We start from the raw sequence: 14,715 nt of genomic DNA, 5'->3' as shown, positions 1-14,715 counted from the left end.
AGCAGCACTTTCTACAATGAGGTTAGATGGTACAAGGGTACAGGTGCAACTGAGGAGAGTTTTGGGATAAACAAGTCATCTCCTGCTGCCCTAACCAAAGGTTGAAATATTGTTAAGCCAAAGAAAATAACTATACGGGAGAGCTCATCACCTGCTCAAGAGTCAAGATCTCCTCGACCCATGTGCACTCTCCCTTCTCTCTGTCAAGGTCAGTCGAGCAATTTAAAGCAAGAGGGCAAATGAATTCTGAAAAGCCAGCCGTGAGCTTGGACATGCAAATGGGTTTCTGCTTGGCTATAAGCAGGCTCCAGCTGTTTGGGCACAGCTGGGCCATCCCTGAGGTCTGTCAGGTGTCAGAGATGGAAAGGAATGAGAAAGCAGTGCCCCACTGTCAGCCCTGAACTGCAAAGGAAATACTATCTGCAGTCATTCTGGCATAGAGAGTCCAAGCAGCAGCTTGCTTTTTAATTTAAGAATTAGGAGTGTGCGCCAGGTGGCTAAATGTTCCTAGTCCTCCCCTGTGTACAGAAAAAAAAGCATCCGTCCTCCCCAAGCTCCCTCACAAGTATTAGTCAAAAATGATGCTCCTACCACACAGAGGGCAAATCTTTCCAGCTGAAGCCCAGCAGAGCAGTGGTTACCCACTGTATCACTAGGGCTGGATTGCACTTATTCTTAGCCACCACCAGGAATGATTCTCCACTGATTTGACCCCAGTATTGCAGGTTTTAGCTGTGTGGTGTGGATGCCACCCATCACAGTCAGCCTGGCAGCACATTGCACCCATCCTGCACAGAGGTATGGCAGGAGGGAGAAGCAGACCCCACAGAGGGGATGCTCAGTCCTCAAATGGGGGAGGCTGACCTGGCACACGTGTGCCAGTGGGCAGGGGAACCCTGGAAAACTCCTAAGGACAATGCTGGAAGAGGAGACAAAGTACTGAAACACTGATGAGAAGCAGAGAACTGGTGAAACGTGTGTTATAGCTATAGTGAATGACGAATCCGAGAAAAAGAGCAAGCAAACATTTCTGTGCAACGGGACTGCTCAGCTCCTGCTCTGCGCTTGTGCAGGCAGCTGCTGGGCTTGGGAGCCCAGGGCCACTGCTTCAGTGTGCATGCCATCTAGTGAACAAGAGAAAGAAGAGCAAACATCACCCCTGCATCCCTTGCAAGCCTGGAAACAGGGCCCGGGGGAGTCCCAGTGGGTGTTTGGGAGGGCAGGTGGGGTGCCAGGGCAGTATGTCCCTGTCACCCAGCCCCATCCCACCCAGGAGAGGGGCAACAACAAACCCCATCAGCAAAGCAGAGCCACCAGCCTCTGGAGAGGCTTGGCTTGCTCGAGCCCTGGGTAGTTTGGCATTTGGAGAATTAAACCAGCGGCCAGTGCAGCAGAACACACAAGAGCCAAATGGCTTAACAGGGTGCAGATGACTCCTGAAGGACAGCAGTGCTCACCTCCAGCTGTCCTCCTGCAGCAGGGGAGGGAGAGCCAATGCAGCCATAGGAGGAAAGCAGTTAGGCACAAGCCCCAGCTCCATGACTTTCCCTGCCTGCCCTGCTTTTTCTTCCCCCAGAGAGTTTCATCATCCCCATGACAGCAGGAACACTGCAAAAAGCCTTTGGGCAGCTCCGAGGAGCTTGGAGCCTAGACATGACAGGACACACAGCTCAGAGAAGGTAATGAGGAGAGCTGAGAATGCCACAGCTGCTGCAGCACCAGTAACTTTCCAGGGCTGTCATTCCTATTTTTAAAAATTAAGAATGATTTTTACTTTTGCTCTGTTTTCAGCATTGCACCAGGGTGGAATGGTAGATAATTATTTCTGGAATACACAGTACTTTCAACATATATTTACAAATGTAAGTATCCTCACAGCTGAAGCTCCCCTCAGGCACTGCCAAGGACATGGAGATGAAGTTAAATACTCCCATGGGATCCTCTGCTTCACTGGGATACATTGAGTGAGGCCATTTTTGACCAGTGTGACCCAGGAGACAGTGCAGGCCTGGTACATGAAAATGAAGGAGATGGCTGAGTACGCGCCCTCAGCTACTTCATTTCTTACTATCTTGCGGAGTGAGAAGACGGGCACCGTCATGCCTTGTGCTTGTCCTTCTCTCACCACAGTACTGTCCGTTTAAAACCCTGCCAGCAACAACCTACAGTACCAACTGCCTCTGCCTTTCAGCACCTCATGTCTGAACTCACAGACTGCAATATTACCTAACCAGGGTGGACACTAGTAGCAAGGTCATTTCCAGCATGAAACCTAAGGCAGAAGTTGGCAGGCTCCAGAGCAACCTTCCAAAAAATGAGGGGAAAACCACACCAGCTCCACAGGATCACGTCAAAGCTGCCCTTGCACACTGAGTGTCCTTCCTTGGAGTAGGGCATCTGGATGAAAAAAATCATAACTAAACCAGCAGGTAAAAATCTCTGAGCAGAAAACAAAGACCACACAGGCCCTGTGGTTGGTTACAGAGATGGTGGGAGCTTTTCTGAGCAATCTGAGGGAGCAAGCAGAGGTCTCCCCCTGCAGTGACTGCAGAAAAGGTGATTTGTATCTTGGCCCCATAATGCATCCCCAGGATCCAAGTGCTCCTCAGCCAAGGACAGCATGGGAGGAGGCAGGGAGGCATCCCTCGGACCTCCTTGTCCCACCAAAGCAAGGGAGCTGAGGCATTTGTCTGAGAACTCTGTTAAAGCCAGGCAAGCTAATTAAAAAGGAAGAAAAAGCCATGCCTAAGTGGCTTGCGCTCCTCAGGCGACAGGATGCAATACTCCTCTTCACCAAGCAGGGTCAGCCGAGCACTATTTTAACACACACCGAAGTCATCGAGGGAACTGCTGCTTTACTTAAAATCTACCAGTTTCAGCTTCATAGCAAAGATGTTACTGCCACTGAGCTGCAGCATGCAGCAGAAGTGTTTCTGAAGCAACTACCTCTATTTTAAAGAGCTGGAAGTTCAGCCTTGCAAGGTTCACATGCCAGAACTGGCTCTGGAGGTTTCTCTAAGTCAGCAAAACCCTGACAAGAAGCAAAACTGGTATGAGGCTGCAGCCAGTGATCAGGCAGGAAATCAGACACATACCCAGGTTTCTCAATCTGTTACTTTATTAGAAGGGTCTTTACATCACAGTGGTGGCCCCACTGAAAACACTTTACAAAATATTAAAAAACCCTTTTAATTCAAAGCCACATTTTAAAAAATGGCATCCCATCCCCCCTCAAAACCAATCTGGGTTTATTCATGGTTCCTTCTGAAGAGGAAACAACAAAAACATCCTCTTTTGAGAGTGGTGGTGGGGGGGAATATATAACCACTCTGTAAACACGACATTCAGAACATGTGCCCCCCTGCCCTCTTGCAGGAGAGGGACACGGTACTAGAGACCTGGCACACCCAGAGAGGGAACAGAGAATAGGGAAAGGGCAGAGGACAAAATCATTCCCACCCTCTGGTAGCAAAAGCAAAACTATGTTGCTAGCTCCAGGCTGCAAATAAGCTGGACTGGAGAAAGAGACAACTCATTTACCATGGGGGCATCCCATCAGCTCTTGAAAAGCCCCCAGAAGTAGTCTCCTTCCTCATGGCTGCACAATATCCAGAGAGAGCTGACACTCCCTGGGCTGGTGAAGAGGACACTCAAAGGTATGTTACGAACAGCGTGCTGCAGGACATCCTTCTGCAAGTCATACATAACCCATGAAGGACAGGCACCAGCTACAGATTTCTGTAACAACAACCATTTCATAGAATAGCTCCAGCCTGACCCCATGGGACTGGGAACAAAACCCCTGGGGCTGCTATAACACAGTTCTAATGCAATTAAAAGGCTCAAACCAGCACATTGTCCTGGTTCAGGAACAACCCCCTGCATTCATTAATTTTACATCAGCTCCCCAGCCAGCACTATCATATCGGACAGGCACAGTCAATGCTTTTAAAGATGGGACAGGCAGCCTTCCTAGGAGGACAGGCTAGTTACTGAAAAGCTGCTATGCAGTCTGCTTGCAAAGGGTCCCAGCCCTTAGACGTCCATCTAGGCTATGTTTATTAATAGAGACATTAATGGTATGGATTCAGAAGAAACTTGGAATGTCCCAAATGCATATGGTCTTGCTAGTTTGCAGAAAGCTTATAAATATGTATTATGAACTCTAAATGGGTAGTAAATGCACTCCTCAGATAAAGAGGTGTTAAAGACCTGGGGGCTGACTCTTTCAGCTAGATCCCTAGAAGTGTAGCATACCACATACCACCTTTTCCTGAAATGCCAGTATGTCTCTAAATCAACATATAAGACTTTAAAAATAACAACCTTTTTTTTTTTTTTTTTTTAAGCAGAGGCACTTTTTCTTGCTAGGGAAGCAGGCCCAAAACAAACAACGTTGTCCACAGATCAACAGAGAAAAAAACTTAAGTGCTACCTTACACCTTTTGGTTGTATAAAGAAGAAGGTGCTGCCCGGTGAGGTCCCTGACCCCCTATCCAGGTCTGTGCTCTGGGTCCTACCCAGCAGCTCAGCCAAGCACTGCCTTGTGCAGGGGGAGGCAGGCAGAAGGCAGCCCAGCTGAGACACATCATCATGGAGCAGAAAGGACAGAGGGCTGGACCTGCCACTGCTCTGCCGCTCTGCAGCGTGACTCCAACCTGAAAGCCAGGAGAATCATCCAAGAAACTGTGGCACATCATAAGAAGATGAGACAGTGGGGAAAGCGATGCTGAGAGTAACAAGCCACCAGGACCTGTCTTTGCATCTCCTCTTCCCTTGCATCCCATGTTTTAAGACTCCTTTATTGCTTCCAAATGATGCTTTGCATCCCATAACCCTGACTACAGTGGCCAGGCTGGCTGACCCACATGGCCCACACGTATATAGCACTGAAAAAAAAAGAAAATCTCAAGCACATGTGTGATCATGAGAGCTCTGGCAATAACACCCTTCGGCCCCTGACTTGTCCTTACCAGAAGGCACATGACTGTGATCGATACCTCACTGTGTCACCGCAGGACTGAGCACTGTTACAAATCTCGCCCTCTGCACATACACATACACTTTTTTAAGACACAAAAGCCTGCAGCCAGCTGAACAGTTTAATTATGCCATAGTCCAGTCTCTGCTAAGATAGTGTTAGCTAGGCACCAGAGGGACTGCGGTGCCAGCAATCTCAGCAAACGAAGAAGCAGAAGCATCTTTGGAAGGGCATCCAGCTGGTCCCCTTTCTGCATAGTCTGTATGGGGAGGAAGAGAAAAGAAAAAACCCAATCCTCCCTCCTCAAAGGAGGAAAAAAAAAAAATCACTGTCTCTCCCTTGAGCAAAAAAGGGACACAGCAGATAGAAATAAATCTAAGGCAAGTGTTGGGGGGCCACAGGGCCAAGGTTAGCCTAAGACAATGCCAAAGCTGCTCTGCCGCAGACTAGCCCCTACAGAGGACTGGGAGGAAGAGCAGCCACTGTGGAGAGGGAAGCTGATAACCCCTGTGCAGAGGGCAGGAGCCATCGCCTGTTTCTCCTGTTCAGTGCGGTTATTGCTTCAGTCTGAGCTGACAAGCCTGGTGAGCACCAGGCTCACGTGAGAGGCAATGCGTCCAGCTAACAGTGCAAGTACAATCGCAGAAAAGGTCCTGCCTGGCTTCCCAGCCTGGAGCTGTGCTGAGCAGGCTAGCTCCTGGAAAAGCCACTAAAACTTCCAGTCAGCATACCCCAGTGCAGGACAGAGGCCACATTTATCCCAGACAGAGTGAGGGGACAGGAGGGTGCTGTTGTAAGAAGAGGCTGCCAAGAGGATCTTCCAAGTCCAAGTTGCCCACCTGCAGCCCAGGAGGACACAGCAAATACCAGCTGGTGGCCTGCCAGCTGTGGGGTGTTACGAGCTCTCTGCAGAGCTGAACAGGACGAACTTGGCATGTTTGGTCGGAGATGCTGGCGTCTGTCCATCTGCCTCTTCGCTCAGCTTGAAGAACATCTCCTGCTCACGCTTCTTCTGGTTCAGCTCATCCTCCAGGGCCTTAAGCAGAAAGGAACACACACAAGAGCTGTATTTGAGATTGCACTGGAGCTACGGACACTGTCCCCTCCAACCAGCCAAGCAGAAGACCCTGCCCATGCTGAGGAGGCACTACCTTCTTCCGTGGCCTCAGCTTGTCTCGCCACTCCTTCATGTGCTGGTTGTGGTTCTCATCTAGGGACTTAAGCTTCTGGGTTTCATGCTCAATCAAGAGGTGACACTTTTCATTCTAAACAGAGATCACAAAACAGAACACCCATTAAGCAGCTGGGACTGTAAATCCAGTGATCAAACAGGACTTGCATCACCCAGAGGCATTCAGAGCTCTGAGCTCCAGGGCACATTTAGACACAGCCACAAAAACCTCTCAAGGCAGCGCAATGGGACATCAGGTCTAGTTCTCTGACAGTCCTCTGCAGCCACTTCTCATGACATGCTCCCTGCGATGGAGCAGAAACAGCACAGAGGCAGCCCCAAGAGACCAAGCCACAAGGGATGGGTACCTGCAGCTGCTGGAGCTCATTTGTATTGCTCTCGCACTGGGCCTGCATGTCCTTCATCTGCGTCTCGTGCTTCTGCTGCTGGTGCAGCCGCTCTGCTTTTTGCCTCTTCTCTTCCTGCTGAGCAAACTGGAAGAGAGAAAAGCAGGTGCCCATGTAGGCAGTGTTGCTCTGATCTCTGAAGCTGGTTAAGAGACTGGCCGGTTTGCACTATTGTATAGGTAAGAAAGAAAAGCCCTGAGGATGCTTCCCAACACTAGTCACGACAGAAACAGTGCTGAAAACCATACTTGATGCCACAAAAAGCAATAACCTCTGACTCCCTGCAGTGGGTTAGAAATTTGGCAATAGTTGTCTTTTTTCGACTTCCCTTCTGCCTGTAGGCCAGCGAAGTACTTCACCCCCAAGTCAAGCCTCAACCCTTGTCCCCTTTGCAAGACCTGACCTGTTTTATCTTCTCCCGCTGCTCGGATGCGCTCCCGCTGGAGTGGATGTGAAGGCTCTTCTTGTACATGGCCATGCGCGTCTTCCCTTCGCTTCGCTGGATTTTGGGGAGCCGGGCTTTCTCCTGCTGCTGCCGAATTTTCAGCTGCTCTAACATGCGCTGATTGTACCGCTGCATTTGCTCCCTTTCCTGCAATGGTAGAGGGACAGGTATAAGAGGAGTAGGAACACCTCAGGCCTATAAGAAAACGCTGAGGAGATCAAAAGAGAGCTGGAGAACAGATTTGGCAGTTGCACGGAGGTGGCTGGTGACAGACAGCTCCAAAGGGACAAGAGGTGAGGGCAGCTACTGAACATGCTGTGAAAGCAGAGGAGAAGGGGGCTGGAAGGAAGCAGAAATGACTGTGAGACATGCCAGGCTTCAGTCACTGCTCTGGGAATCCACCATCCCACACACTGGACAGTGACAGATTTCCAGAAAAGCTGCCAAAATTCACAGCTGCTTCTTGTCTCTTAAACGCATGTGGCACAGAATACGTGTCCCAAGCAAGTAGGCTGACCCGAGCGTTATTCTGGTCCCTTTCCACTAATAATGACCAAGTCCCTTAACTCCTAACCCACCCTTACCCACTTACAGCCTGGAAGGGAAACACCCTTTCTGGGGACACCCAGGGACCCTGCCGACCAGCACTGGAAAAGTGCTGGAAAGTTAGGAAAGTTCTAACTCTTCACCTTTTCATGCTTCCGGAGCAACTCATGCCTCTGGAGGAAATACTGGTCCTTTAGCTGCTGCTTGACAAGCTGGTGTTTCTCCTGTTGCTGATGCTCTTCAAGATCCCAGATGCACGCCTCCCGGTCTGAGGAAGGGAGAAGGGTCAGGAGACAACCCACCCTGGCCCCCCAGCTTGGTCACACGAAGCATCCCAACCATGAGCGATCCCTATATGCAGGAGCAGTGCAGCAGATGTGGGGGGTGATCGTTCACCTCCTGTTTTCCAAGAGAAATTGGTTGCAAACCATATTGGAGAATCATTTCTTGCAGTTATGAAGCCTAATTGGTTCGTATTTGTAAAGAGCTTTGAAGATTAAAGCACTAAGTATTATTATTGTTAAACATTTAGACAGGATCTGGCAAGGCTGTTTTTTCCAAATCCTATTCTGCCAGCTTGCAACTCTGTCACAGCATCTGTTGCGTGGGAAGAGCCAGCGTTGGATAAACCCATCGTTACAGCATTTGCTTTCCTCCTTTACAGCCTTTACCACCCACCTCTCATGAGCTGCTGCTTTTTGTTCAGGCACTCGCGTTCCTTGTCACAGATCTCTTTTTTGTTCTGGGTGGTTATATTCTTCATGGCTAGCTCCAGGTCCTCCTTCTGCTTGGCCAAAAACTCTTGTTCCTGGAAGAAAACAGCAGTACCACCATGAGCACTCCTTCTGCTGCAACTTGAAAAGCATCTGGTGGTGTTTGAGAAACTGCCAGTCCCTCAGGGAGGAAGGATGCTTCTGTCTACTACGCACTTCCCTGTCTTGGAGTTGTAATCTTCTCTCAGCCTTACCATAGTTTGTTTTTTCTGGGCAAAGTCATCCATCTTCACCTTCATGTTCCCTTTGCGCTGTTGCCGTGGCAGCTTCTCAACCTCATTTTTGACCTTTGGGGAGGGAAATGAGATTTATCAGCAGGTAACTTTAGGCCAAGAACAACCCCACCTAATGTTGCTAAACAGCTGGACCTCAGGAAACACCCAAATATACCACAGAAAAGCAAGAGCTTCCTGCTAAAACACCAACAACTGCTTCCCTCTCAAATTCTGCTATGGAGAAATGCTGAAGCTTTCCTGGAAGAAACAGATGCAGGAAGCCAGCTTCCTCCATCTTATCCCCATTTTTACCTCTTTCTTCATCTGCTTCAGCTGCTCCAGGAATTTTACATGGTCCCGCTCCTGCTCCAGGCGAATGCGCTTGGCCTCCTCCCGCCGGCGCAGCGAGTGATCTTGTTCCATCTTCTCAATCTGCTGCTTCTGCTGCCGTTCAAGGTTTTCCAGTTCAGTGTCGTAGAACTTCTTCTTTGCCTACAGGGGAAGGGAACAGAGGTCAACCTCAGTGTCCTCTCCGCTTCATTTCCTTCCAAAAGTTGTTTGGGTTTTTTTTTTAAAGAAAAAATAAATAATTAAAAAAAAAAAAAAAAAGAAAAAAGGGGCAGGAGGTTGTCCTTGCATGGACTGAGCCTCTTTACTAAACATAGGGGAGAGAAATTTCAAAATAACACCCCACAAAGCACACAGGGCAGAGCCAGCTCTAGCGTGAGTACAAAGCATTTTTTAACTTGTTCTAGTGCTAATGCACTTCAAGCCTTTCTCCTGCTTACATCCTGATTGCAACATCCCACTGGGACCCAGGGCCCTGGGCAAATATTAGCAGGCAGTGAAGCTCAAGCATAACAGTTCTTTCTCTGCAGACAAGGATTTCCAAGTCTGAGGGCACTGCACTCCAACAGCACCCTTGTGTCCAATCTCTCCCTCCCTGCAAGCTGCAGGGATGGAGCACCCAGGTGTCAATGAGAGCAGGTTGCAAACTGCCCCAGAAAAAGGGTAAAGGAAGTAGGTTTGGGGCTCTTCCACATCGCACTGCATGGTGAATAAATCTCACAAATGAGAAGTGACTTGCTAAGATGGGAATTCACAGACGTGGCACGTCAAGACTGTAGAAATACAACAGAGCACACGAATGAGTGATGGCTCCCAGCCTGCCGTGAGGGGATGGGGTTGCCAGGCGTAGATGCTAGGGGAATTAATAAAGGGGTATTTAAAAGATGGCTCATGAAAGCTTTGAAGTGACTTATCTACAAAATTATTTTACTTCAACAGAAGCTGCCCATAGAGGGACTAAGTATGTAAGCCCAGTTTATCTTTATTCAATTTACACTCAAAGACTTGCCAGATTTCCTGCTGTCACACGCTAGCCACATTGCTTTCTTACTTAAAGGTTTTTTTTCTGTGAAATACAACAGCACTATAAACTGTTTCTCACAGTAGCTGTGAACAGACATACAAGAAAAGATCATTAAAGAGGGAAAGTCCAGAACAACCCTTCTCCTGCTACACCCTGCCGGGCAATGGCAGTCAGTGCATCCCAAGCTGCAGGCTGCACATCCTCAATGCCCACGAAAGCCTCTGTCCTCCACAAACACATCCCATGCCTCAAATCCCACAGGGGTTCCTCGGCGGTCCTGCTCCCTCCAGCCACGATGCCCCAGGACTGCTGCAACCCAGAGAGCATCACCCTGCACAAGGGTTTGCGGGGCATCTGTAGAGAAGTCAAACGAGCCGATACCCAGGAGCTTCCCCTTCCCTGCCCACGTACTGTCATTTCTTGCTCGAAACGCCTCAGCATCTGCTCCAGCTGCAGCTGGTGTTTGCTGTTGAGCTGGGCCTGGTTTCGATGCTCCTCCTTCTGAAGGAGACGCAGCTCCCGCAGCTCCTGGCGCCTGCAGAGGGTTAAAACGGAGGGGGAGAGGGAAATACAGTCAGACAAGTTCAGAGGCATGTGCCTAAGCAGAGATGGCAGAATCAATAACCAGAGCACTTCGGGAGGGAACGAAAGCTGCACAGCCATCCCGTAGCACCCTGCCACTTGCTTTGAGCCCAGGCAGGAGGTAAATGCCAACTGACTGATGCGCTCTCGTGCTCTGCGACACCAGAGCACTGCGAGGAAGCAGGATGCTAATTACGGTAACTGTTGGAAAACTTGTCAGTTTTCACAGGTAAGGCCTGTTAGCATTCACAGCTTCTTAAACAAGCCCTGCCAAAGATCCTAAGGTGATTCTGCAGGCACCGCTCCCCCAGCCAGCACCCAAAATACCTATTCTGTCAGCTGGGTTAGTGCACACTGGTCTTCAGAACACAGCTCAGGCCAAGCTGGTGCTGCTCTGGCCTGGCCCTTGTGCTCCACATCCGTTCTTGCTCATGCCTGGGTGACAGAAAGGGCAGTTTTCCCAAATTCTGACCTATCTACCACAACATTGCATCACTCTGCTCGTGCAGCTTCATATCCAATAAAAGGGAGCCTCTGCTCAGACGGTTGTGTTTGAGCCCATTTGCCATGTTTGTGCCCAGTAGAACTAGAAATCACTGATGTACCATGCAAAAGGAACAGCAGCAGCAGTTTCCCCATGCCAGATCCCCACCATGACCTTTGCTGCTGTACACTAGCCTTACACATTAAGTACAACCCTCTCTTCCCCCACCTTGCAGATGGAGCAGGCACTATTTAAAAATTTAGAAGGAGCCTTTTCTCAAGGATGCCACCACAGCCAAGAGTGGACCAGGAGAAAGCAGCTGTGCCTGGAAATTCCCTGCATGCTAGTATACACGCTCCTTGTGTTTTATTGGAGTTATATGCACTTCTCGCACAAAAGTGAGCAGCTAATGAGCTTTTGCATAGATCTTATATTAGGGCCTAGGAATAAGGCTGCTACAGGGACACATAGTACTTGGGACAGATTATGTTCTCAGGGAGTCCCTCAGAGCAGCACAAGGGAGCCTAGAATAGGGCATCAAGCAAAACAATTTGTATTTTAAGGGCCTTTTCATTTCAGTACTGCTACTGATAGTAACAGAGCTAGAAACAGCAGTTTCTCTTCCTGAGAATAGGTCATGGAGGTTTGAGAGCCATAAGATCTGCAAAGGAGTCACAAAGGCTTAAGCAGGGAGGATACACGCATGAATATTAAGTGACGCTCAAGGAGTTTACAACTCCCTTGACCTTTCTGTTAATGAAGTCTGAGGAGGTACAAGAACAAAAGGAAGAGGAGCATCTTGAGAAGATTTCTGTGCTTATTTCCATTGAGCCAGCACATCTACAGCCCTGGAGACACATTCAGTCATCCCCAGAGGACACAGCTAGCCACAGCACAAGCATCCCTTGCCACAGCCTTGCTGCATCTTATTCCTGAGCTGCATCCCTCGTTCCCCTGCATACAAACAGACCTCAGCTTATGCAGTACAGCAAGCCCCCTGCCAACCAAGGAAAGGCTAAAAGTAGTGATGTCCACACTGGACAATTGTCCTGTCCAAGTGGTACCAAGACAGAAAATGAGAGGACTTTAGGTCGCTCCTGGATTTGCTTGCAGAGAAGAAAACCCTGCCCTGGTTCGGCGCCCTGCCCTCCCTCCAGCCCAGTGACCCACTTGCCTGAGAAATCTCATCTCTTCATCCTTCTTCTCATCCTCGCTGATGATCTTCGAGGTGGTGACACTCACCTCTACTCCATCCACCACAAACTTGCGGGTACGTTTCAGTGTCTTCTTGTGCATCCGGGAATCCTGAGTTCAGCAGGAGAGGAAAGGAGGTGGCAATGAAGCAGCTCCCCGGCTTGTTGCACGGGGTGCTACAGCTGGAAGCCTCAGAGCAATTTTGATGCCGTCATTAATGAAGAACATAAGCAAGGAAACCACATCGAGCAAAAATCATCAACAGATTTGGAGCTGCCATTCGAGCCACGCAGCCTTGCTATCACACCATGGCACAGTGTGATTTCCACTCTGCAGAAAACTGACCTGGAGGAGAGGCAACCCACCACCTGAAAACCCTTCCTCGCCATGTCCAGCTACAGCGAAGCCTGAAGGGGGATGCTAGGACCCTCCTGAATTGCAGTGCCGAGGAATCCACACAACATGAAGCTTGCAATGGCTGCTTTTGAGGCTCCTGGGCCATCTGACCCCCAGGTACCCCACACACACTCTTGGAGGTGCAAGGCAGGGAAGTCCCCTGCATCAGGCTGTGACTGCAGATGGAGCTACAGGGAAACAAGCCAGCCCTGCCCAAAGGCTCTCTGCTGGTGTCCCTCTGGCCCTCATTACAACACCTCGCTAATCACAACCAGCTCCAAGCCTCTTACAGTGACCTCCACAAAGCACAGCCCAGGCTCATTTCACTAGCACAGGTAGGCACAAGTGCCAGGAGCACTGTGTCCTCTCCCAGCAGTGCCACAGCAGGTCAGCATCCCCCTGCAAAGTCAGCAGCCCAAGCCTGACTGAAGGATGCATCCAGCGACTCGGTTTCTTTGGGGGGGGGGGGGGGGGGGGGGGGAGATATGAATAACTTGAATCATGCAGCCCTATGGGGAAAGCACAGTGGTAGAGTGAGCAAAGGCTCCCTGAAGTCCTCTTGCTCTTACAGCAATGACCTTTACAGATATAGAAGATGGCAGAAGAGCTTCATGTGAGCCTGCAAGGTCCAAAGCAAGCCCTCGGAGAGCTTGCTGCAATGGAGGAGCCAGAGAAACTCTGAGGGCATCCAACTTGCCCACTGTGTAACAACGTACCACCAAAGTAGCGGTTCAACCAACACAGAGAAATTGGTGCAAAAAGGTTCGCATGAGACCAGCTTAGGTCACGAAGGCTCTTACTGCCCCAAACTGAATTAAAACAGCTGGCGAAAACTCCTGCATTTTCCAAAGGAAAAAAATGCCAACATTCAACTGCCTGTGCCAGCCCCAGTGCCCATTAACACTGTGACTCACTGCCTGAGCCCAGTGACCCTGGGCTGCTGCAGCTGGGCTGGTGCCTGGTCCCCAAGTGGTCCCCAGGCTCTTCCCCACTGTTGAACGAGCAGCTCCCTGCCTTATTCATGGAGCTACTCAAATGTAGATCTAAAACCAGAATTATTAATTTTCTCCTGGTCTTTTCTGGTATCTCTCATTAGCAGGCCAGCATCCTCTCTGGAACACAACTAAATGCATTTTCAAGCGTTCCTGTAAAGTAAATTATTCTCCAGAGAACAGCCTGAGAAACTGTGGTCATATGGGATGCTGACTTTGAGTCCCCACTGACCACACTTCACAGCGCACACATCCCAGTGTGCCTCTTCCAGCTCCCAAGGGCTTCAGCTAAAGCTGTGAACTCCCAGTATCCATGCAGGTCAGACTTTAGAAATTCAAGCTAGATACTCAAAAGAAGGAGTTCCCTCCAGAAACAGTTGTATCTGAGAAAGTTTGGTTTACCTTTTCAAAACCCTATCCATCTCCTTCTGCCTATTTCTGACTGTTTTCTCTGCCAGCTACAGCCTCCAAAACTCATCTTTAGATTTTTTTATCCCTAATCTTTCTAAAAAAAGAAAAAACAGACCCAGATACTTTTTGCCAAAACTGTTTGTTTGTGGGTTTTTTTAGACTAAACTATAGGCAACTAGAAAAAGAGTCTGGTAATAAAAGAGTCACCTTAACTTTGCAGTTTAGTCTGTGATAAAAAGCACATAATAGTTAATGTTTACAACTAGAAATGGTTTAACTCTTTGCTTACCCTTCTCTTGCTGCAAGCTGCCTGGCACCCTGTGCCTGAAACCCAGTGGCACCAGGAACATGAGCAAGGGCAGAGCAGGGGAGTGTAACCCCACGAAGCTAAGGCTGGGCAAGGAGCCAGGGTGAGGAGGGAGCAGTACAGCCTGGTACTCCCCCGTGCACTCACAGCTCACTGTGCAAAGCAGAGGCTTCAGCAGAGTGTTTTTCCCAGGGCCCTCCAGCAGCATCACTCCTGGAGAACAGCTCTGCTTGAATGGCTTGCTTGGAGAGATGCCATTTAGTTTGTTCTGAGCATTACCTCTGGCTAGGGCCATTCAAACCGTGATCTAATATGACCATCTATCTCTTTGAGACTTACTGCCTGTAAAATGAAAAAACTCCTTTCCCCTTCTAGGGGACCAGCTGGGGAAGAGCAATCACACACATGGCATCGTATTCATCTTTGGCTGGCCTCAAAC

The 14,715-nt window shown here is 49.4% G+C and overlaps 1 protein-coding gene across 1 annotated transcript in view; it reads right to left on the bottom strand.

Annotated features, from left to right (window-relative positions):
• Positions 1 to 3,100: 3,100 nt before the first annotated feature.
• STK10 (serine/threonine kinase 10) overlaps positions 3,101 to 14,715 on the bottom strand; it is a 52,460-nt gene continuing 40,845 nt past the window's right edge. Inside the window, exons 10-19 of the mRNA XM_069772757.1 lie at positions 12,151 to 12,281; positions 10,322 to 10,445; positions 8,851 to 9,030; positions 8,518 to 8,610; positions 8,229 to 8,358; positions 7,694 to 7,818; positions 6,963 to 7,151; positions 6,521 to 6,646; positions 6,133 to 6,246; positions 3,101 to 6,017 (exon numbers count right to left, since the gene is read on the bottom strand). Of these exons, the coding sequence (XP_069628858.1) occupies positions 5,877 to 6,017; positions 6,133 to 6,246; positions 6,521 to 6,646; positions 6,963 to 7,151; positions 7,694 to 7,818; positions 8,229 to 8,358; positions 8,518 to 8,610; positions 8,851 to 9,030; positions 10,322 to 10,445; positions 12,151 to 12,281 (1,353 nt within the window). The 3' untranslated portion in view covers positions 3,101 to 5,876. The remainder of the gene's footprint in view (positions 6,018 to 6,132; positions 6,247 to 6,520; positions 6,647 to 6,962; positions 7,152 to 7,693; positions 7,819 to 8,228; positions 8,359 to 8,517; positions 8,611 to 8,850; positions 9,031 to 10,321; positions 10,446 to 12,150; positions 12,282 to 14,715) is intronic.

This window comes from Haliaeetus albicilla, chromosome 27 (genome assembly GCF_947461875.1).
Source record: "Haliaeetus albicilla chromosome 27, bHalAlb1.1, whole genome shotgun sequence".
Classification (NCBI taxonomy): domain Eukaryota; kingdom Metazoa; phylum Chordata; class Aves; order Accipitriformes; family Accipitridae; genus Haliaeetus; species Haliaeetus albicilla.
Note: the sequence above shows the minus strand (reverse complement) of the source record. Positions and strands in the feature narration are given on the sequence as shown.